This window comes from Pelecanus crispus, chromosome 6 (genome assembly GCF_030463565.1).
Source record: "Pelecanus crispus isolate bPelCri1 chromosome 6, bPelCri1.pri, whole genome shotgun sequence".
Lineage (NCBI taxonomy): Eukaryota > Metazoa > Chordata > Aves > Pelecaniformes > Pelecanidae > Pelecanus > Pelecanus crispus.
Genome location: NC_134648.1, coordinates 69,966,676 through 69,990,756, shown reverse-complemented (window position 1 = coordinate 69,990,756; position 24,081 = coordinate 69,966,676). Strand labels below are relative to the sequence as shown.

At 41.1% G+C, this 24,081-nt stretch overlaps 1 protein-coding gene across 1 annotated transcript in view; it reads left to right on the top strand.

Annotated features, from left to right (window-relative positions):
* PELI2 (pellino E3 ubiquitin protein ligase family member 2) overlaps positions 1-24,081 on the top strand; it is a 75,537-nt gene that overhangs the window by 18,189 nt on the left and 33,267 nt on the right. The window contains exon 2 of the mRNA XM_075712433.1: positions 7,917-8,046. Coding sequence (XP_075568548.1) covers positions 7,917-8,046 — 130 coding nt within the window. The remainder of the gene's footprint in view (positions 1-7,916; positions 8,047-24,081) is intronic.

Genomic DNA, 24,081 nt, shown 5'->3' with positions numbered 1-24,081 from the left:
GGTAGTCCTGCTGACAGTGGAGGGAATGTGTGGAGTGGAATAGTTTGAAAAGCAGCCTATGAATTAATCTGAACTGTAGTGTACCAGAGCCTTTCGTCACTTGGCAGGGTCAGGCAGGACAAGAAGAGGCCGTAGCAGCCAGAAATAGGCTTTTTCCCCTCAGAAATAGGCTTTTCCCCCATGAACCAGAAGAGTGACCGCTTCTGTTCCAGAACACGAAGGGAGAAGTAAGGTCACCTTGGAGAACCCCAGCTACTTCACATGTGATTTCTTGTCCTGTTTTCAGTAGATAAGGTTCTACTTAATTTGTATACCTCGTGAAGGAGGGAAGTAGGTTCCAGCTTATCTGATCTGTTGTAGGTGCCTCTGAAAGGTGGGGGGATTTCTATTTTTTTTCATGGTGTGCATAACCTTTTAGCCATGTGTTCAGCTAATGCGTGCTTCTGGTTCTGATCAGAAAGGCTGGTTGTGTTTGAACATAAAAGCACCATAAGCATAGTATACAGCTTTCAGTCAAGCTGACGTCTAGGTTCCTAATGGTAGCAGGAGCAATTAGGAGCAACTTTTGAAGGGTAGCTAAAAAAAACCCAGACAAAAAAAAAACCCAAAACCCCCCAACCCTAATCACTAGCCAGCGATACAAATCAGCCTTCTCTGAAAAATCTGCCTAATCACTATAGGGGTTATCAGGTCAGACTGCATTTCACTGAACCACTGCAACCTCTTTGAAGGCTCTAGGACTGTACAGGTAGCAGTAAAGTAGGCAAGCAGTGCTAAAATTTGGTGCTGGGGAAGAGGAGGCTTGTGGTGAACACACAGGATTGATTGCTATGTCAATGAATTTTCCAAAAGTACTGGGGAAAGGAATACTTCCTAAACTGTTCTGTGAGAGTAAAATGACTTCACAGATGCCAGTTGTAAGAACAAACACTGGTCTCAAAAAAAAAAAAAAAAAAAAAAAGAGGCAAGCTTATTATAGCCGCAATTAACTACTCCTCCAACATACCTTTCTCAGGGATAATGAAGTTCACAGATGCAAAAACATTGCTTTTAATTGGGGAAAGAGATGAGATTATTTGGGACTTTGGAACTTGCTGGTTTGGATTTTCTTGCTCTGCAGGAAGACTGCTTTATTAAGCTGTATTACTGGTAGTGATTAGGAAGCATTTATGCCTATAGAGATGCCTTAGCCAGCAGAGTCTGAGATGGGATGGTATCTTTCATTCAGGACTTCCTCCAAGGTTGCATAAACCAAAGGTCTTGAATCAGTGGCTTTTGTTACTCAAAGGATGGAAGCCCTTTGCTTACCCATGAGTTACTCATTGCTATAGTTATTATAGTAACACAACCTCTACTTACAGCAGCAAACTAAAGTTGCCTTAACTTCTTAAAATGTTTTCCTTCAGAAAGAAAGAAAAATCAGATGGGAATCAAATCTTCTAGCATGTGAGCCTGCTGCGAAAAGGAAAAGAAAACAGCTTGTTTAGGTTCCTTGGTGGATTTGGCAGGAAGCGCAGGAGGCTTGCTTTGACCTGAATCTCCCTTGCTGCGCGCATGGGGAGAGTTTTAACTCTGAAGATGTTGAAACAAGGTGGGGAGGCTAGTTTTTTCCAGACTAATTGAAACGGAAATGTTGTGGATGGACTTGGTGACTCCTTAAAGTTCCATCTAGCTCTGTTTTCTGTCATTCTGTGATCAGGAAGCAACCGTATGCTCTGCCAAAGGTACATGCAATGCAATGGGGAAAGGGAATCTTTGGAAGACAGAAGGGAACCTTCTGATCAGTCTAGGCTCGTTGAGCTACCTCTGAAGAATGAATTTTTGAGTGCTGGGGGATGATGATGACGAGGACAACAGTATCTTCCTTCCAACCTCCAAGAAACTTCAACATTAAATTTTTTTGTTATAATCTGTTGTAGTCATCTGTGAAGCGCTATGCTGTTCAAGAAGCAGTCTTGCGTTCACTGCCAAAACTTCACCACAGGAACAGGCCTACGATCAGCCGTACCTCTGGTGGTGGAGGCTGCTTCTGAGACAGACACTGCTGCATGTAGTAATCAGCTGGAGACAAGCTTAGACTTAAATTCATACTGAGCTAATATCTTTAATACTGAAACACAGTACCAGAGAATAGAGTTCGAAAGAGAAAATAAACCAGTTCTGTCCTGTTGGTACAGAAGTACTCCTTATCTTTGCTTTTCCTATTTGGCAACACTTCCCACGAGATTAAGTTTGAGAATAACTTCACTGTCCTATTTCACTGAAACTCTCGGATAACTGACAGACAGCAACTGCTTGTTTTATGAAGGTCTGATACAGAAAAATATATCTGGAATAAATATTGTCTTAAAAAAAAAAAAGAAGAAAATCCCAAGCCATTCAAGTAATTTTGCTGAAATAGTATGTCAGTTCTAAATACAAAATGAATTGTTTGGTATGATACAAGGGGGGTGGCATAAAAACTGTGAAATACTGGCAGTGATACTCCATAAAAGGAGACACAAGTTCACTTATTTCATTGTCAGTGTTGCATATGTTGAAGCTTTCTGTTTGTGTTTTGATATAAACTAGCATGTGGCTTTTTTTCCTTTTAATCTGTGTTCAAGGGAGTAAATGTTGGATGCTTCAGCAGAAGAGGGCTTTCCAGTTAGTCAGGACTTCAGCATACAGCTGTGAAAAGCTCTGGGGCTAGATATTGTGAAGGCAAATAATGTATCTTTAGACTTAGAATGTTGTAGATGTCAAGATAACTGTAGACTTGCAGTACCTCCAAAGGAATCTCTCCTGCCCTCTGTGCCGTTTTTCCCTGGTTGCTGATATAAGTGCTTCTGTGGTTTTGCAGTGAACTGGAGAGCAAGGAACTGATGTGGCTTAAAGCTAAATTTAAAGCATAAATCTAGTTTTGTTTCCCCTTCATGTGAACCAGGGAGAGAAGTAGCAGGAACAAAATAGCAAACAAAAGGTAGGACTGCTGCTTTTGGCAGTAGTATTGGCCCACGCTAGTTCAGTGGTGGTAAAATACAGTGTAAGCACAAACTGCATTTGTGATATGTGCTGAGTACATACTACTGTGTGATACCAAACATGGAATCAGAATGTACGTAAAAGGAAAAATTCACTCAAGTCTGACTTCACAATGAAAGCTGTTGCTGATATAGCTTTATTGTTTAGCGCAAAGATGTGCTTTCTCTCACCCATTAAAGCTATGGTAACAGCTGATCTGCAGCATGTCATCTGTTCAAAGCTAAGGCTGTGAAATGGGATGGTTTGCATCTAAAAATGACAAGGTGTGTAATAGAACTGTTAGCAGTAGGTGAGGAAAGCAAAGTGAAGTTACTCCTTTTTGTCCAGAGGAAGTATTACCTGTGAAAATTATGGCTTGTTCAGTTTGTAGTCTTTCAGGAGGTAGGTTGCATAGGTGTGGAGAAGTATTTAAGTTTTATGATAGTTTGTATTTCATTAGCATAGGAAAAAACCAAAAGCAGCTATGTGCAGCAGCTTCTGTGTCTGGTAGCTAGTAGATACTCCCCTTTATTTTAGGGATAACTTCCCTGAGTTGAAGTCTTAACCTTTTGAGGTGCAGGGCAAGATTTTTAGAGCTCTTGTTTGAAGTAACAGAGGTCTTGTTTGCTCTTTGCCACTGGCTAAGCCTGATTCCTTTAAAACAAACAAACAAACCAAAAAAGCTTGTGTAACAAGCCATCCCACAAATGAATCAAAACTTGTTGATGATCTCTGGAGTAGTCAAGTAGGTTCCTACAGGACTTGCAAAAATAGGAACTTGGTGCAGTGCTTGGACTGTGGGAGAGAGCATGTGTGGTCTTGCTCTCTAGACAGCCATGAATCCATGCAGAGGAGAGGCTTTCATTACATATCCCAACCATGGGAAAAACTTAATTGGAGTTTGCAGTTCACTATATGCCGAAGTCCTCAACTGTTTGATGTAAATGTGTAGGAAACTGGCTTTGATGATTATGGTGCCCATAGCCTATGCCAGCACCACTCCCTTATTTGCAAGGAATAGTGCTATCAACAGAGATAATTATCCCATGAGGTTTCATAATGCTAGGTGTCCCAGTATTGCTGTCACTGAGAAGCATTTGGAAAAAAGTATAGGGCTGCTCTTACCACATGTGTTGGTCTGGTGCTTTGAAACATCTGGAGAACTTCAGAAGCACCCCGCAGATCTGCATGTGAGCAGGATGGTCTCAGAAATGGTTGTTCTGTCTCTGTGAAGTTAGATTTTTTTTTTTTTAAATTTTTTTCCCCTCCCTTTTTTTCCTAGTTTGTTTTTTTAGTTGGAAACAACGTTTGTTCTAGGCTTTTTGGTGGGGCGGAGGAGAATTCCAGCTGCAGGTTGCCTTTTGGTAGTGCTGGCCATCTTGCGAAGCAAAAAGTTGGCATGCTGACGTGCTGGTCCCTAAGCTGCATTGGGCTTCTGGAGCTATTGGAAGGGTGCACGGAGAAGGGAAATGGGCCAGTGCTTGTGGAGAGGGGTTGTAAGAGGATTCAATAAGGAGCTTCTGTTTTGTTTATGAAGCTCCTGTTGGTTGTGGGGAAGCTCAGAGTCTCCCAGTGTTCAGTGATGGGGAATTTGTGGCTTTAGTCCTTGTCCCTCCTCTTCCTTTGCACTCCCATCCTGCTGCTGCCCGGGAGGACTCGGTTGTTGCTCACCCAGGCACTGCGCAGTTGAACAGTTGAGAAAAATGAAAAATGGGAGAGGGCTGCTTCTCTTGCTATAGCTCCTTGTGCCTGTGCTTAGAAAAGCTGACGTGGCCAGGTGTGGGTGGACATGCCTGTATTCTTCCTCCTGAATGCTGAAACCCACTGCATCCTGCGGGACAGCTCAGTTCAGAAAGGCAGGGACTCGCCAAGAAGTGAATGTGGGTCTGCTGCCTCAAGAGCAATCTTAGCTGCACGCTTACCAGGACAGGGATACTGGGTGGGCGGGTGGGTGCAGGTCCTGTTGGGGCTCACAAGATCCCATGGCGTTAATGTCGGTTCCTTTGGTACGTTGACTGTTTAGGTGGTGGCAAGGAAAGGTGTGGCCCAAGTGCCATGGGGAGGGTTTGTTTGCGGTGAACAAGTTGAGAGTCCTGGTCCAGAAAAAAATGAAGGTGTTAGCTGGCTGTGGAGAGGAGGGAGGCAAGCTCTCTGACACTAATTTTTTTTCTCCTGTAAAGCACATACATATGCCTTGTAAATGTCCTAGCTCTTTTTATCAGTGTCAGATCAAAATAAAACTTGTGGGTCTGTAATTAAAGCACAACAAATAAAACTACCACTCAGTTCCTCCTGCCCTTTTGTGCAAATGAAACTTAGAGATTGGCACGAAGAAAACCTTCATGAAAACTTGTCAGTGCTGATCAGGACGAATGAATTCAACTTTAACTTTGCTTTTATTTCGCTCCTATTTAAAGTTTCCAAAAGGCTTTTTAACCTTGGGTGGCTTCTTTTAAAAAAGAGGAAGAAAGATAATTAAATCCCACAGAGACCTGCAATGAAATCAAGTAGCCGTTCCCAGTTACAATATTTTTGTGAACGTGAGAAAAAAAAAAAAACCCACCTAAAATAACCCCACTAGCGTGGTTTTAACTTTCAGTGGAACTACTTAAATTCAGTACTGCTTAACAGTTACACAAATACAAAAAAATTTAATTACAGAATATAAAGCTAGTGATGATACTAGTTGTGTATTATTTCTGAAGGAGTTACTGCTTTCTTCAGCTTTTCAGATAAAAATACCTGTAGAAAGAATGTTGTCTTCAGACAAGTTAAAACTTGCTGGCATATTCATGGTAATATAGTGTGTTTGAAAGAAAGCATGTGTATATGTCTAGGAAGATTCAAGCTGGAGAGTCAAATCATCCCTATTTTAAGGGCTGGTATTTAAGCTGCCTGTGGATTGTATTGATTGTATCTCTCCAGGAACTGGTCTCTTGTGAGGAGGATCTGCTGTGTTAACTGCGTGCTACTCTTCCTGTGTAGAGTTAATAATAAGCTTCCAAGATATGAGTAGGCCTGGCATGAAATAATAGTGGTTTACTCCTGTTTTTCTGTTGTGTTGGGGAATCTCTTCTAATACTCCAGAAAGATAGGGTAGTCTTCCCTATGAAAATGGGAGTGAGAGAACAAGTTCCACTGTAGCCTAGCCGAAAAGCTCTTAACTTGTTATGTGTCTAAAGCATCATGTATTAAATGTATATTAAAAAAAGTCTGGTTTTATGTTCTAGAGTACCTAAATTTGAGATTATTTCAATCTTAAATCTGTTCTTGTTTGTGCTCACAAACATTCAGCAGTCCCGCAATTCAGATCAGTGGTATTTAGACCCTGTGTGTGCAAAGTTTTAAACTATTTTCCTGCGTGATACCAGGTGATCCTTGCCTGAAGTAAGCAGTAAGCCTTCTGCAGGGCAGCGCTCCAGAGCCTTAGCAATGAGACTGCTTGCTTTCATCCACTGCCCATTTCTCACTTGTTTGCAAAAGGATACAAGGCTCTCCAAGTGCATTCTCTTGTTACACAAACTAGTTAGTTATATATATAGAATGTAGTGATAAGAAAAAGAAGATTCTGGGTTACTGCATTGCTTTTCCTAGTCAGTGATTGTCATAGAACTGCTCTTACAGCCTGAGCACTAAGTGGCTATTAGCCTTCTGCAGGGCTACAAACAAATTATTTTAATCTGCAGACAGTGTGGTGGATGTAGAGCTGAACTACTTCTAAGTGTATCTCTAAACCGATAATGAGTTCTCCTAACTTTTTTTAACCTCTTGTGCTTTGCAGGTAGTTAAGTCACATTTAAATCTTCTTCTTTTTTCGCCTTTCCAGATTCTTTTCCTGATTGCCATGTTAGCTTTTAATCATAAAGACTGTAGGAGAGGGATATATGTGATCAGTATAGAATAGACCTCACCAGTAAGACAAATGAGATCTCATAAGTGGAATAACATCTGTAGTTCAGGCAAAAATCTGAAATCTCTGAGGATCAGGAATGGAAGATGCTTCTATGCACAATGTAGAGCCCTGAGAGATCTTCACAGACCAGCTGAGAGTTACCAAGAATGTTGCAGGTGACAGTGCTGTGATGAGAAGCACCTACTTGTCCTAAATCTTCGGGGTGGGGCGGTGGCGAATTCAATGCTTATACATTGCAAAGAAATTCCCAGTTGATTCCTTCCCTGGGGAAGGAGCTATGTCCCCCTTGAGGCTTAAGACTTCTTGGAATAATTAATCTGTTGGTCTCCTCTGTCCTCAGAGAGAGATTAAAGAACTGTCAAAGCCTACAGTGTTACACCTGATAAAGGAAGTCATTAGCAAGTCTTCAGATACATTCACATAAATTAAAAAGACTTGCATCTTCTTTCCTTAATAATAGATGAAGCCTTTGGGATTAGAGTTTTGAAAAAACCCCAATTAAAAAAAAACAAACACCCTGATGTGAGTGGAGTAAAATTCCCTTTCACTTAGTTTGACTTGTCCCTAAATTACTTTGTTTTTCCAAATTGCCCCTGTTCTTCCTCTTGTCTTCTCCGTTCCTGCATGAGATGTGGGGAAGGGGTTGATAGGGTAAAGACATTTTTAAAACTCCATGTGCTGAAATTACAGAGGAGACTTAGGATTTGTTCTCCCAAATTCCTTTAATTCTAGAGGTGAAGTAGTATGTTAGTGGCTGAACTACTCAGTATTTCATTTGTAGCTGATAACTGTATTAATAATGAATGAAATCTTAACCATTGGTAGGGAAGGAACGTTTGAATGCTCATAACTCAGGAAACAAAATTTATCGTGGTTGTGTTACTTTTTTTGGTTTTGACGATGCATTTGATGACATCAGGATACTGTGACCAAATTGCTGCTCTCCTTTGTATTCCAAATTGGTGGTCCTTTATGCGAAACTGTTTTTGTTTATTTCTAGGTATAATGGATCCCTCCCTAATGGTGACAGAGGACGCAGGAAAAGCAGATTTGCCCTTTATAAGCGACCTAAGGCAAATGGAGTTAAGCCCAGCACTGTTCACGTGATTTCTACTCCCCAGGCATCGAAGGTATGTGACAGTGGGGCAAATCCTGCTGACTTCCCTTGCTGCCACTTCACTCTGTGGTAGAAGTCTGCAGTGGGTTTTCTTTCTAGGGGTATATATCTTTAATCTGTTTACCTATTTAAAATAGTCTTTAACCTCTGTGTGAGGTAATCTACCTTTCTGCCCCTGTTCAGGCAGCTGACTTTGTCAATACTGATGGTTTTATCTGAGCAATAGAGTGATCATGTGATGCAAATACAAGAAGTATTTTAATTTCTTTCTTACTGGAAGGTAAGATTGGTATGTCTTTCCTCTTCAGGAAGATAGCTGGCTTGGTATAAAAATCTTAGCGATCCCTCTGGGCCTTTCATTTTTTGTTGCTAATGATATTGTATATGTTTTCATTTAAAGTCTAGTGTAGGTAAAGGACAAAAAGCAGTTAAGTAAATATATTAACGTAGTAATATATTAACATATAGAACTGTCCAGGTTAAAGCTGTGGTGGTGGAACATATTTCAAGCTGAAAAAAGTCATCCTATCTATTCTCTCAACCCCGTTTTCCTAGAAGCAAAAAGTGACTACAGTTCTGGCCAAACTGCAGGGGGAGTTCTGTGGTGGCGCTCACAAAAGTGGATGGTTTGTAAGAGGTGTACGTGACTCTTACCAAAATGTATATTGGGGGAGGGAGAGAACATAGAATCGTTTAGGTAGGAAAAGACCTTTAAGATCATCCAGTCCAACCATTAACCTAACATTACCAAGTCCACCACTAAACCAATTAAGGGGAGAATAATCATTTCATGTTTCCTGGCTTGGTGGCTGGATTATTTTTTAATGACAGTAAAAACCAGGAATCATTAAGGTTGGAAAGGACCTCTAAGATCATCAGTCCAACCATCAACCCAACACCCCCATGCCCACTAAACCATGTCCCAAAGTGCCACATCTACATGTTTTTTGAACACCTCCAAGGATGGGGACTCCACCACCTCTCTGGGCAGCCTGTTCCAATGCTTGACCACTCTTTCCCTGAAGAAATTTTTCCTAATATCTGATCTAAACCTCCCCTGATGCAGCTTGAGGCCATTTCCTCTCATCCTATCACTTGTTACTTGGGAGAAGAGACCACCCCCCCCCCTCACTACCCCCTCCTGTCAGGCAGCTGTAGAGAGTGATAAGGTCTCCCCTCAGCCTCCTCTTCTCCAGGCTAAACAATCCCAGTTCCCTCAGCCACTCCTCATACACCATTCTCAAAACTGCATCCAGCTCTGGAGCCCTCAGCACAAGAAGGACATGGACCTGTTGGAGCAGGTCCAGAGGAGGGAAACGAAAATGATCCGAGGGCTGGAGCCCCTCTCCTACGAGGCCAGGCTGAGGGAGCTGGGGTTGTTCAGGCTGGAGAAGAGAAGGTTGCAGGGAGACCTTAGTGTGGCCTTGCAGTGCTGAAAGGGGGCTTATAAGAAAGAGGGGGACAGTACTTTTAGTAGGGCCTGTTATGACAGGACAAGGGGTCATGGTTTTAAGCTAAGAGGGAAGATTCAGATTAGATATAGGGAAGAAGTTTTTTATGCTGAGGGTGGTGAACCACTGGCACAGGTTGTCCAGAGAGGTGGTCGATGCCCCATCCCTGGAAACATTCCCGGCCAGGTTGGACGGGGCTCTGAGCACCCTGGTCTGGTTGGAGATGTCCCTGCTCACTGCAGGGGTTGGGCTGGGTGGCCTCTAAAGGTCCCTTCCCACCCAGACTGCTCTGTGATTCTGTAAGTGTGTTAGACCAAGAGAGGAATATTGTTTAATACATAGTATAGGATTATATTTTCTTTTATAATACATACCATACATGGTATACCCCTAAACTCACCAAAATATACAATATCACAGCTTCTTTTTTTTTAAAGATTGTGTAGGGCCTGCCTAGTGCAGGTAAATATGTAGTCTTTTTGATTCAACGTTTCTGTAAATATTTTTCATTGTTTCTATTCTCAAAATGAAAGCATTTGTGAGTTAAATCTTCCTGATGAAATCAACCTTCAAAATAGAATGCCTGTAGTATATGTTTGTATGTTGGTAACTCTGGTTGCTTAAAATGTAACAAATGAAAAAAATTTGGTTTATGTAGCTGATGGAAATATGCACATGTTCTCACTGGATAATCTTAAGCATTTGGACTGCAGATAGTATTTCAGCATTTGAGTTGCAAAATATTTAAACACCTGGCAGGCACCACAAGGTGTCTGGTTAATGTTCATCTGCGTTGTTATTGTAGTGCAGAGAAAATGTGTGCTGTACAAATTAGTGCCCTTATAAAGATAGCATAGGGTCTGAGACATTAAAGCCCCTCCCTGGAGGATTTGGATTCAGGTAAATATGTCAGGTTGAATGTATTTTTTTGCACTTTCTCTGAACCCTTATAAAAGAGCTTTTGTGTATTTATACTGTTGTCTGGGGCAAGGCTGGTGGATGTGTGCCAGAACAGTGATGCAGCGGATTTCAGTTAGTGCTCTTTCGAATGCACAGAAAGGACGTTTACATTTTAAGATGCTTTTGTAGGCTTTTCTAACGTCTTAAACACCAGAGCCTAAATGTGTTTTACAAGGAATGGCTTCTGCATACAACTTTTGTAAATGATTCCAGAAACGTAGACTATTGAGAAAAGAACAAGCTGCTTTGTTCTCAGAAAATAATGTGCAACTTGACCTCAGAAGTTTTGTTCTGCTCCCAGTCTTTCAGTCTAACTCTTAAGGAAGATAAAACAGTGGGAACTTGTGCTGCACAGGATATTAACAAGTTTCCTCCCTTTACATCCTTCCTTCTAGCTTTTCAGATACCAGTTCTGTTTTGCTTTGCTTGTCTGTCACTGTGTAAACTGAATCTTTGAATAGAAAGAAACGTTATTTTTTCGAGTACTGATGCTTTTAGGATGGTGGATTTAGCAGAGGTGGGTAAAGCACTGACTGGCTCCATTTCGTTTGTTGCTGCTGTGGCATGGATGCTTGAATAAGGTACATAGCTGGTTTTGTGCTAATGCCATTAATGCAGCAGCTCAAGAACTGTAACTGTCACCAATTTTAACTTAGTCTGTCAGCCTGAAAACGGCAGTAGATCGTAAGAGGATGCTTGTCATGTCCCATTGTCCCTGCTATGCAGGTGTCAAGGACAGCTGGAGTAGCAATGGTTTCAGTAGTAAATTTAGATGAGCTAATTGCATATGAATCAGTGCCTTTTGTTTTTTCCACTGGAATGCTTGTTTTTTGCCACTCTGCCTTCTGGAGGTGCCAGAGAAAATTTAGAATTGTTTGGCCTTCAGAGGGTATATGGGTATATTTGGGAGGAACGCACTACATGGGTAATAAGTCTCAAGTTTTTTTTCTGGGTATTGATAAAATATGCATGCATCTCTTCAACATTATGCACTTGACTTTAAAAACTATTTTATTAACTCTATGCTTAGGCACCATTCAGGGAATTTTCTAATGTCCCCTATTTTAGAAATCTCAGACTGTTTGTTTGAGACAGACTTTTCCCAACATTGTTAAAATTGGTATTACTGTAAGAAAGGAAGTTTAAAACTCTTACGCTGTCTCTTGTTTGTGTGTATGTGTCTGGGGTGGGGGGAAGAGTGAGACTGTTCATTAACTGTATAAACCTTACTTAAGATTTTAATAATCCCCTTTGCTAGACTAGAGAGTTTGTCTCAAGATCGTCATGTCTCGGGAGAGGCCATTCCTTGCATTGACTTGGGTCTCATGAAGAGGAAGATTTTTGTCAGTCATGATCATACGATCTGTGAAAACCTTCCTCTGACTACCAAACTCTTAGGTGAAGTTTGCTACTAGGTCGTCATGACGTAGCTAGGATTGCTGATTTTTATTTTCAAGCCATTAGAGCTATTTAACAAAATCAGAAGTTAGCTGTAACGTTTACTTTGGTTGGTTGAGTTGTCTTAACTCTTGCTTTCATGCATAACAGTTAATGCTGTGGAACTCAAGTCTAGGTCTGCTGGTGTCTGAGATAATTACAAGGTTTACTGGTGCAGAAATTTTCCAGTAAGTGCTGAATGTCAGGTGAGAGGGGGAATGTAAATTTTCAGAATAATCACGTGAGAATGATGGGATGCTAAACTGGAGTTTACTAGGTTTTGGGGGGAGATATGGGAGGTTTTTTAAGGTGTTTTTTTTTTTTTTTTTAAGTTCTGAGGGTTTGTGGGGTTTCTTTTGGTCTGGGGTACACATGTCTAGCAGCAAAAGAGGTGTCTAACTGAAAACAAAACCAGCGTAGTACCTCTGTAGAATAATATTTGAGGGCAGTATATCTTTCTTACAAATCTTAAGTAGGTGAATAATATGCCCTGTCTGAATAAAACTGTGTGATCCCAACTTCTGCCAAGCAAAGATGTTTGTCTTCCTGTATGCATCCAATCTGTTGGTTCAGTGGGCTGTTAGGTTAACGCTTTCCCTCTGTGCAAACACAGGTGGATCTTCATTCCTGTTTCCTCCTCTTCATAGCCATCACTCACTCCTTCTTGGAGGTTGTTAGTTGGATGAGTTCTTTTTGTGAAACTGTGGGAGAGAACTCCTGCAGTTCCATATGAGGGGAATGCTGGCAGCTGGCATTAACAATCAGGTTACTGGTGATACCGAACACTCAAGTCATGTAATCCCCCATGACTCTACGTACGTATGCGTTTAGATTTCTTTATTGGTTTCTAATGCTTTGGAATTACTTCCGTGGGTGTGAAGGTTAGAAAAATGAAGAAGGAGCTTCATGTACAGTTGAGTTACTTGAAGTATGGCATTAGGAAGCATGAACTGCTGACATTAGTCCTCCAGGATTCCCTAGGATTACTCTGGAAGCGAGAAAGAATTCTGTTGTAACAGTATGTGTGGTATTTGAGACCTTTCCAAAATATTGAGTCAGTGGGCAAGAGAATATAACTAGCAAGCAGTAAAGTACTCCTTTCTAACAACTGAATGTTGTGCTTTGATACATAAGCTCTTGCATTCTTAATACTGACTTGATAGAAGATTGCAAATATCTTTTGAATTGCTGCGGAGTACAAAAAACCTGACCTTTAATACCTTTTTATGGTGGTATGTCTTGGTATTTATTATGCCTGTCTTTCTCAGGATCAAAGTTTTCCTTTGGTAACCTGTGGTAGGTAAAGACAACCTATTTTCTCCCCTATGAAATTACTATTTCAAGCTGACTGGGGAAGATCTTTCCGACTTCAAGTCCAGTTACCTGCCAAGTTGGCTTCTGCTTTGTGCTATCACAACAGCAGCTTGTATAGTCACTGGCTGGGTTCCTGCAGCTCAAATCAAGTTTCATGCTGCTACTGGAGAAGAACAAAATGCAGCCATACGAGTAATTATTAGGTCGGGGAGAGAGCTGCAATTTGTGCTTTGAGTGACGAGAGAAAATGAAAGTGTAGGATTCTTGTGATTAGTTGTCTACTGTAGATATTGCATCTGCTTTGACATACTTTGTGAATTTTGAGTAAAAAGACCAGAAATCCTTTTGGCACTGACAGCTTTTTGGTGTTCCTTCTGGATCAGAGCTGTAGAGCTCAGCTGCTGTCAGGAGGGTACAGTGTCTGTCAGTGGCTTCTCTCTTTCCTGTTGGGCTTATTTATGGTGTAATCAGTTCATGGAGCACTAACTTGTTCTGAAGTAACTTAATCGCATAGGTATCTTGAGAGTCCCGAGCTGTGCAGAGGCAGCTTTGTCTTGGCTCATCAGACCGAGTCTACTTGAATAATAGTTTCCTTGGTGTGGAGTGTCCTTTTCTTCTGTTAAATGAGCATCATCTTAACATGCTAAGTCCCTATCCTCTTGCCCTTGTAAATAGTAGGGAATGATTAGGCAGAAGAAAATTGTTAGACCAATTTCATTAGTAGGGCTTAATAAATGACAACTGTTACTTTGAAGCTCTCCTTCCTGAGGTTTTGGGACCTATTGAGCAGAATGAATGTCAAAGGTTTTGGAAAATCACTTTACAGTGTTTTCTAACAAAAACCAGATGTTTAGTGAAGGAAGGGGAATTAAAAATTGCTGAGGACTACAACAATTTTTTTTTTACGACTTGACTTTGTTTTTTGTTTTCATGCTCTCCCTTCAGAGGGTAGACAAAAGATCAAAAAATGCTTTCCTTGTAAACTCTGTTTAAACTACATCTGCTATAAATGAATATTTAGAGCAGATTCTACTTGAATTTGGGTGCCCTTTGAAAGCAGAGGAATGTACAGTGATCACCAGGGCTAGTGTTAAGAAACAGGAGCATTGCATTTCCCCCCACGCTTCCACTTCACTTGCTGTGGGGAGCCAGGCTGTGTAACCCACCACTGCGCAATATCTGTCAGTTTGCAACTTCCCTTACCCTGTCAGAAATAACCTGGGGGAGTTTAGACTTGTGGAAATGGAGAGCTAGATAAATTAGACACTGTATCTCAGCTGAGTTTCAAATGCTGTAGTGTAAGGTCAGACACTGCAAACCTTTGCTGCCCATCAGGAAACGTCCTCAGTTGTTTGTGCCACTAGAAGAGCTATGAGTAGGATTTGTACTGCAGGCCGCAGATCCACTCGTTGCACTGAAAGATTTCACTATTTTAGCTTCATGTAGCTTGACGTGTTTAACTTGTTCCAATTTGCCTTGTTTCTGCATGCTTCCCCGCCATTCCTCAAGATTTAGAGTGGAAATTTTAGACCACCTACTGCAGTGGTGAAACTCTGTCCTGTTACACATTTATTCTATTTGGACTCTTAATTGGTTGGAATGGATCTGGTCTTAGATGTGCATGTCTCCTGAGAGCTGGGCTGGGCTGAGCTTCCTAAAAGTTAGGAGAAAACCCGAAACTGGTTTTGGATCATATGAAGCTACATGGGCTGAGCATAACGTTTCTGCCTCCATGGTGGGTACTGCCTTTTGAACTTGCTGTTGGGGATAAGTCATTGTTGCAAGTTGGCATTACTAAGTGAGAATATAGGATATTAAAAAGTGATGACAATCTGCTGTTGTGTTCCAGGTGTTTGGGTGGGCTGTGCTGCAGCACAGTTACGAACAGCCTGATGACTACAGGGGCTTGTATACAACTGTTAGAAGAGCCTGGGACTGTTAGCATCTATACTACAGGAATTCCTAGCTACTGATTTGGAAACATGCTTCATCACCTCTGTCATGGGGGGACCTTACACAAGTCTGAAGTGTGACTTTCACGTTAGCTTTGAACTGCAAAGCCCCCCTTGAGAGAGACAGTTGGATTCTAGGCTGTATGGAATGTAGTTTTGTAGCCCATATGACGCAGAGCCTGTCCTTGATTAAGACTCGTACCACAGAACTGAAGACAGATGTTCTGGCACTATGAAGAGGCATAAGGTAGTGTGCATCTTATTCTTGTGTTACCCTCTTTCAATGAACTTGAAGGTTCTTGGGGTGTTTGTTGCTAATGATATGCGTATAGGTTGTTTCATGCTTAAAAGAAAGTGCGGTGACAAGAGGAACATGCAAATAATGTGTGTGCTTTTCCTGTTATCTCAAACAAAATTGTCTTAAATGGATGGAATGTTGTGTTTTGGAAAAATCAGGTAGCATATACTCAGTCACAGCAGTATGGAACAGCTTTCCTGGAACAGAGGAGTTGGAACTGCATCAAAGAGTAGATGAGACTCCTATGCTCTAAGGCTTTGTCGAGAGGGGCAATTATTTTGAAAACACAGAAAGCAATTCAAGCTTCATGGGCCAACAGTAACTTTTCAAAGAAACAAACAGCTGCTATTCCTGTTTGGCAAATTAGAAAATACTTATTTTCCAGAGTGCTTTGAGATTTTGTTGATGGAAAGAACAAAATCTAAATATTTCTCTTTTGGGGAGTCATTTATGAATACATCCGTAAAATGAGTAATTTTATCTGTTCACTGAGTGAAGTACTAGAGGGGTGACTGACTTGTGAGAACACAAGATTCCTCTTTCCACTGTTTGTAGGTCTCTTGTCTGAGATGTGTTTATGCTTTCTTTGAGAAGCAGGACTACTTTGTTTTGGGATCCTGCTGTTTTGCTCTTACTCAACACTAAAGACTTCACAAAGATTTTAGGAGAAAACAGGGAGTACTTTATCAGGATAATCTCTTTTGAAGGGATGTATCCCCAGCAAAGTGCTTGTGGTGATACTTCATTTGCTGAATGCTCCAAGGTCTTTAGCGCTGCATGAAGAAATTCTGTTATCTGTGTTTGGCAGTCATAAGAGCAATTCAGAATTCTTCAGCACTATGGGTTTGCTTCTACAAGATCATTATCTTTTTTTTGATCATCTCATGAGCTGTCCTTCCATGAAAACAAGCTTGTCTAGCCATTGGGTCTACATCAGAGCTTGTACCTCCATGCGAGACTGTGTGTGTTGTGTACAGACTTGCCTTTAAATTCTGTGTATGTCTCTTGTCCATAGTGATTCTGCCAGTACTTCAGGAAGTTCTGGACTCTGCAGATGCCTGGTGTGAGATAATGCGTGTGGTAATGTATACTTTGGCCTTCTAATTTCAGTAACAGCAGATGCCTATCGCTTTGACTTGAGGAAGCTCATTAAAGGCCCAGCACTGCCGACTTGCTTGGTTGTACAGTATTCTGTTTTCCTCCAGCTTGCTATCAGTGTGAGCTCAAAGAGATCTCTCCTACACAGAGTTCACCACAGTCAGGGAATGATGGATGCTTTCTCCTCTGCTGTTTGATATCGAAAGTCAAGGAGGGGTATCGGTCCTTGTCAAGCTGAAAACCTGTGGATTTGGTGCACTGAAGTCAGATTTGCATGGGCCTCCCAGAATACTCACTCCAGTGACTGCTGGCCTGGCATTTGAGTGGGTGCTCATGAGAACAAGACCAGTGTCTTCACAGTGATCTGTCTTGGACTGGGGTCATTGAGAAGTGTTGCATGCTCAGCCTTGGATGTTGACTACTATTACTTTTGTGGTTCCAGAGATTTCCCTGGGAACCATTCCTGTTTTCTAAGTTTACGATACTGAGACATACTTTTCTTCCTTTTTTGCCCTAACCCAGGGTAAGGAAAAGGGAAGCAAAAAAATGTTGGATTTTTATTTATTTAGTTTTTCTTTCATGGCTCCCATGTGACCAAGGAAACTTTGGTTCCAGGGCATGTTGTGTAGTTACCTGTAGCTGCACAATTCCCTTCCTCCTCCCAGGCTTCTCAACTGATTGGAGGCTTAGATGACAAAGCACTCCCAGTTTGCAGCTTGGATAGCTCTTGTGTCTAGAACAGTACTGTTCAGCTTCAGTGAGGGATGTTCTCAAGCAGGGGAATCCGAGAAGAACCTGGAACTTCCCCAGTGATCTAAGCCACATTTGATGCTTGCTCTTCAGCAAAGCAAACTTCTGGGGTTTATTGCAAGTTAATCTCAAATCTCAGGTTTAACTGAAGAGATGCTTTCTTCTGTAGGATCAGACTACTTCTGGGAATCAGGACTTTGTGGGACCAGAGCGTACACATTTACAACCCTGACGATCAGGTTATTTCTGAACCTGTAGCAGCTTGCTTGTTCTCCAGCTCTTTGGGGAATTCTCTGTAGAAGCTGTTCTCTGGGTAGGGGTTACAGCCTCTGAAGATTAGAGCTTCTGTTCCCTTCCCCAGGCAGTGCTCTTCCTAAGCAGCTGCTGCTGCTGCTGAAGCTTAATTTCAGCCAAATGAGATTATTCCACCTTTTCCCTCCCTGTATTTATAAGGTGTGTGCATTCTTGAATGGGTTGTACTGTCTTCTCATATTCGTATAAATTCATAGGATCAGCAACTCATCATCTCTAGCACAAATGGCCAAAGGTTTGGTGATCTTCTAGCTGCGTTAAGACCCGTTGTGGTCTCTCTTGCGTTGAGATGACTGAACCATTCCTAATGAATCGTTCAGCTCCTGAGATGGGCCTTAGTTACATGTCACCAGCATAACACAACACTGCTGCTGAAATAATCTAGATGGTGTACTTGGAAAAAGCTGTCCCTCAGTCCTTGGCTTAAGTGTGGACTATGGGAGACTCACTGTATGAGTGGACATAAGCTGATCACACAGACAACCAACCAGCCTCTTTCTTTGAAGCTCTTTCCTTCACAGTATTTTGAGTATGCATCTGTTTAACATGCAATCTCCTCCTGAGTCCGGAATTCCAGAAGAGGTAATTAAGGAGATCATGTGGTTGGGAGAAGGTGAGGGAGAGGTGCGGTTTTTGTGCTTGAGGTTTTAAGAGCGCTTCCTGAGTGTTACTAAAGCAAAACTTTTTGTCTGTACTGCATGAATGCAAAAAAAGTGCATGAATGGTCAAAAAATCTTCAACAATTATGGGCTGATTTCTCTAGTTTGCACATTTGATGGCACTTTATGTATCCAAACCTTAGTAGTTTTGAATTTTCTACAGAGCAGGTTTGGAGGAAATACTGAATAGGACGGCGACTGCAAACCCCACAAAAACTGAAGGAGGACTGAAAGGAACTTTGGGGGGGCTTTGTGGATTGCTTTTGACTGCTAGCCTTCACGTAATGACATTTACTGTTATAAACTTCAGACAATAGACTACTGTGTAAGACACGCAGAAGTTTTTCCTTCTCCCTGTTTTCTTATGCTAGTGTTTGGTTTTCCATACCACTTTCTCTCTGCTTCAGCCCACCAAAGAATCTTCTACTGCTGAAGGTCAGCAATAAGGCAGTGCCTTGGTGGTCCAGGTGGGAGGCAGGCAGGAACAAAGCTGACCTCGCTTCAGTATGGGCAGCTGCTCTTATTTTGTTCCAAATGAAAAGCTGGCCTTGGAAAGCTGGATTGCGAAACTTCTAATAGCTCAAAGTGTTCTCCCTAAATCATCCCTCCCTCTCAAAGCTTTCTCAAATCTTCGTGTTTGGTGTTTTGTCGCAAAAATTGACTCTATTGCTGCTTGAGTGTAATAAATAAACTGTAAGTCAAAACAAAATGTTTGCAATTTTGTGCAAGAGACAGCCCCTGTTAAAAATCTTAAAATATCACTCTGTTATGATCTTGACTGTTACTGGGAAGGTCTAACTCATTTGCCTGGTGAAAAGTATCTTGGTTGGTTAATGTTGTATCTTTGTATCTTTGTACTATAGTAGCAGATACTGCTGGAGTTGAGAGTATTACCGTGTCATTATGTGATGCATGTAAAGAACAGGACTCTTCCTGAGGAACTTTTTTTTTCCCCTGGAAATAATAGAAAAGGATTTCATAAAGGAAAGAAGTTGCATATCTGTTAAGTTCCTTTGGATGTGTGAATTTGCCCAAGGTCTCACATAGATTGTGAAAAGATCAGGCTGTTGAGCTAAAGTAGTCCCATTTATTACTCTTATTCAAAACTTTTCCAGAAGTGTCTTTGTCAAATACCTATGTAATGCACATATTTAGATGATGCAATGTATGTTTTGCAGATATTTTTCTAAAGTGGTTTTATGGCTTTTGCCATGGAAGTATTTAAGGGATTGGGAGAAAAGAAAGCATTCCAATTGTTATTTAAAGAATAGTAGAATTTTGAGGGAAAGAATTTGTAGCTTTAGATCAGTGGATATAAAACCTGTTACAGTAAAAGCTGGGTACAGAGTTCATTCAGTAAGTCTAAACAGGAGTTCTATGTCTTGTACTTTGTTCCAGTATTGGATGTTGGGCAACAACTACTTTTTACAATCCATTATTAAAGCTCTTTGGCAGAATTTTTAGCTATAATGATAAATAAAAATACATATATGCATACCAAATACAGATGACAAGAGGAAACACCATCATATAGCATGGCAGTATGAATGTGCTGAGGTTTTTTTCAGACTGAAGTAGTAATTTATTTTACTTGGTGGGAGTGAAGATAACCACATTTAGTCTTAAAAGCATTAAACTGCTCTGAAACAGGAGTGTAGAGGTACCTTCCTGGGTCAGAGGGTTGGATGGCTTCAAACAAATCTCTGAAAAGGGGAAGATTTTGGAATGTAACAAACAGTACCTCTGCCTCAGGTAGGATTGTGGGCTATGCAAATGCTGAGATATGATAGTTCTGCCTCAACAAGCAAACGTTACAGCTTTCACGAAGCAGTAATCCTTTCTGTTGTAGTGTTTGCCACATAATGCTTAGCTGTAGTGTTGATGGCAGAGCATTAATGTGAATTAGATGATCTCTGATACCCAAATAGTCTTGCTCCCAGCTGTAAGCGTAACAGTCCTGCCTAGAATTGCTCTGAATAAGCCACTTTGCACTAGAAAAACAAAACACCACAACAGTGCTCAAAGGTAGGTACAGTGGGGGTAGTCCATCTCTTTGGCAGCCTAGCTGTTTCAGTAGCTCTTACTTGTGGAGGTCACTGAAAGGAGTGTTGGGGCCATTACAGCTGGGCTTGAGTCCCGGACTGACACCTGCGTGATGCACTCGCTGTGTGTGCGAGGATGCCGCAGCCTTGTCTGTGCAGGTTTAGTCTGTATGTCGGCGGAGTCTGGAGGGTGGCTCAGCTGAGCAGCACGTGCCTGTTTTAGAGCAAACTGACTTGGTCAGGGTTCTGTTGACTCAGTAGCAGCTTAGACTTTTGATGTGCACAGTAGGTCCTACCAATTTAGGTATCTTAATTGCTGATTTAACCTCAGCTGAAGATGACTCCAGAAGGAATGCTAGCAAGTTTGGGTACAGTGGACGTTTGACATCTTGGGAGCCTCATGTAATCTGTTGTCCTTCAGTAATTTTTCTGCCAAACACTCCAGGAGTGTCTGCAGAGTCAATTTTTTTTTCTGCACACCTGCGAAGGTTCAGATACTCTTTGTTTTGAACTCAAGCAAGTTTTCTTCAAGGAAATGTCATACCCAGAATCGTTTGTTAATTGTGCGTAGCTCTGCTCGTATTTAGGGCTGGCTTTATTAGCCCTGACCGTGTCTTAAAGGCAGTACTTTCTTGGCTTTCATTTGCCAACTTGTGAATTGAGTTGTTGGTACTAGTAAAAGTTCATAACTCGCAGATACCTCGATTCTGTCTAATCAGCCTGTTTAGTGTTCCCCGATTGTCTCAGTCTCATGTTTCTCAGGCTTGATTAACAGGAAGGAGAGAGCACTTAGAACAGTTGTTACTGGTGCATAATGTCTCTTCTGTATCATTTGTATAACTTTTTGTGTTGCGTACCAATATGTATTTGAAGGACAATGAAGATAAAAAGTAGTTTTTTTTTTAAAATGGAAAACCTCCTCATTCAAATGTTAAGCACTCACAGTCTCATTTCAATGACTGGCCAACGTCTTCACATTAATTTGACATGATGGTTTGCTGCATATGCACTTTATTTTTGGGTTTGGTTTTTTCTTTATGCATTGGTCTAGATACTGCACTCCTCTTGTGACTAAAATAGATGACTGGTGTTAAAGGAAACTTGCAACCAGGGGGTGTGCGATTTACAGTTGCAACCCTTTTTCATGATGCATGCCAGATACAATTAAATCTGTTTGTTTAGTGCCTGCTAACTATAGCTGGTATGATGTTTGAATGCTCTTTCATGCAGACTAGTGGAGTAGAGTAAGATTCACCTCTGATGGAATTCGCTAACATAACTTTGTCAACAGCAAACAATTGCATGCGGAGTGGAAAGGCCAAAAATGTACTAAATGTCTTGGCGTTGTCAGTGCCGTATTAATCTAATTTATGATTGTGCCTCGCTGTAGTAGTTTTATATTAACAGTTTGTTATGCTGAGCGTATGTTTCGCTTCACATTGCGGGGGGAAAACACCTTGCCTTTAAAATAGGGTTTGTGGTTATATCAAAATGCTTTTGGCAGAAACTAAGATTGGTACCTTTCTGGGGCAGGCTGTCTTCTCGTCAAGTATGCAGGTTGGTTGTGTGTGTAAACAGAGTGAAGGCTTGCTCGCTGTGGTGTTTCGGGTGAATTCCTGCAGAGTTGTTAGGTTGGGAGTCAGTTCCTAACTTTGCCAAAATTTTAAAGCATTAAAAATTGGGGCTGAGGGGGTTGCATTAAACTCTTAAAGAATTGACATACAGGATTGGGCTGTGACTTAGTTCTGGAAGACTGCATTCTAATAACTTTTTGTGGGAAGATGACATAATGTGGAAATAAGCTGATAAAGAAGCTTGCGGTTTGTCTTTTTTCCCTTATGCATAATCACCTGCATTTCCTATGAAAATAGATGTAATAGCCTAGAGAAGTGGGCCTTTGATTTAATGAACTGATTTGAAAGGATGGGTTAAAGCCGTTCTGCAGTTATCCTCCTTCCCAACACACCTCCCCTCTCCCATCCCCTGCCAATTGCCCATCTTGTGCTGCTCTTCTACTCAGTGCTCTTTTGTCACTGGGAAGTAAGGGATACCAGGAGTCTTGAGGTTGTGGGTTGTTTTTTTTTCCTAGTTGGCCTATGATAGGTATCACTGAGATGCCTTTGAGCTTTTTAGAAAAACATTGCCGAACATTTTCTTTTTGGAAAGAAAAATGTTAAAACTGTACTCATGGGGTTTTTTAAAGAGAATTTTCCTTCTCATTTTGCATTTAATATATGAAACATATATGCACTGTGCTTAGCACTCACTACTGTTGTAGAGCTTGTTCCTACTGGAATACATAAAGTAAAAATAGTCCAGTATGATCAGGAATTGTGAGACTTTATGTGTCCCAGTTTTCATGCATACCACTAACGCTTGCACCGTGTTGATCCATCGCTCCATGTTGGTAGCATTTGATTTTTATTTTTTTCCTCTTGAGCTGGCAAAACGAGAAACTTGTTTTTGCCATTGCGAGTTTCTTTCCTTGTCTCTGAACTCAAATTATGGCCATGTAGCAACAGAAAGGGAGGGGATGTGTTGACAGAACATTCACATATAACATTAGATCTGGAAAAGATATTTTAATAATCTAAAATGTAGAACTGCAAATTGTTCTCTTAAATCATTTGGTTTTGGTGCCTGCGTTCATGAAAGTAGTTCAGAACGCTGCTGGTTCTGGCTTAAATCCTGAAGTCTTCATTGAATCCTAGTTTTGAATCTTCATGAATAAATAGGTCCTAACTTTGTAAAGCAGGAAATTGTAGGATATTATTGCATTGCTGTTTGTTCATGTTTCTGTGAAGGGGAATCTTGGAGTAATAAACATGCTTCTATAATTAGAATATTAGTTACACTAAACTATCTCTTCGTTTTACTATTTCATACCGAAAATCAGTACTTTATATGCTTTGCTACGTGAGATGCACAGAGGTGAGCGTTAAAAATTACATGCTACAGTTGACTTCAAACTCTTTTGCTGTTTTTATATTTTCCTTGGTACTGAGGCCTTTTGCTACTGAGGGGAAAAATGTTGGATACATGCTGTTCTTTCATAGCTATCGTTTCCTCAAAACTATTATTTTGCTTGGAAGCTAGTCTGAGCAGAAAGTGTCTGTCATCTATGTGCGTGTCTAGCGGCAGAACACTGATTTGTGATCTCCTAGTGTCACAAATAAAATGAGTCTTTCCAGGTCTGGACGGAATTTGAGCTCGTTTTTCCTGTAGCGTTTGCACTGGAGAAGCTTCATAGTAACAACTCAGCTTTTTTCCTCCAGGAAGAATGGCTGTCTTTTGTTCTTACAACTTAAGCGCATTGTTCTTTTATGAATGCCTTTTCCATAAGTGCTGTGTTGGTTTTTTGTTCGTTCTTAACCAAAAAAAAAAAAAAAAAAAAGCATTAATTTGTGAAATTGCATTTGAACTTCCTAACAGGAGTTAGTCAGGTTGATGTGCAGTGATACAAAGCTGCAATTATCTCTATCTTTGTACTCCCGTGGGGCTTCATTAAAGTGGCTCCTCTTTAGCTGCTTCTGTTTCCCAGCATGGTGAAGTTCAGGATTCAGCAGACATAACAAATATTTTTTTTGTGTGTAGTATTTCATGCCTGCAGATGGAACATTTAACCACCCGTTTTTGCTGTTCTTGTAGCAGCAGGAGAATCTGTGTGAGTTCTAACAGACATTCCAGTATTTAAACCTACTCGTTTGAAAGCAATGTAGCAAAAGTATCGACCACTTTGCTGCATCAGCTCATTCGCTGCTATCAGCTAAAGACA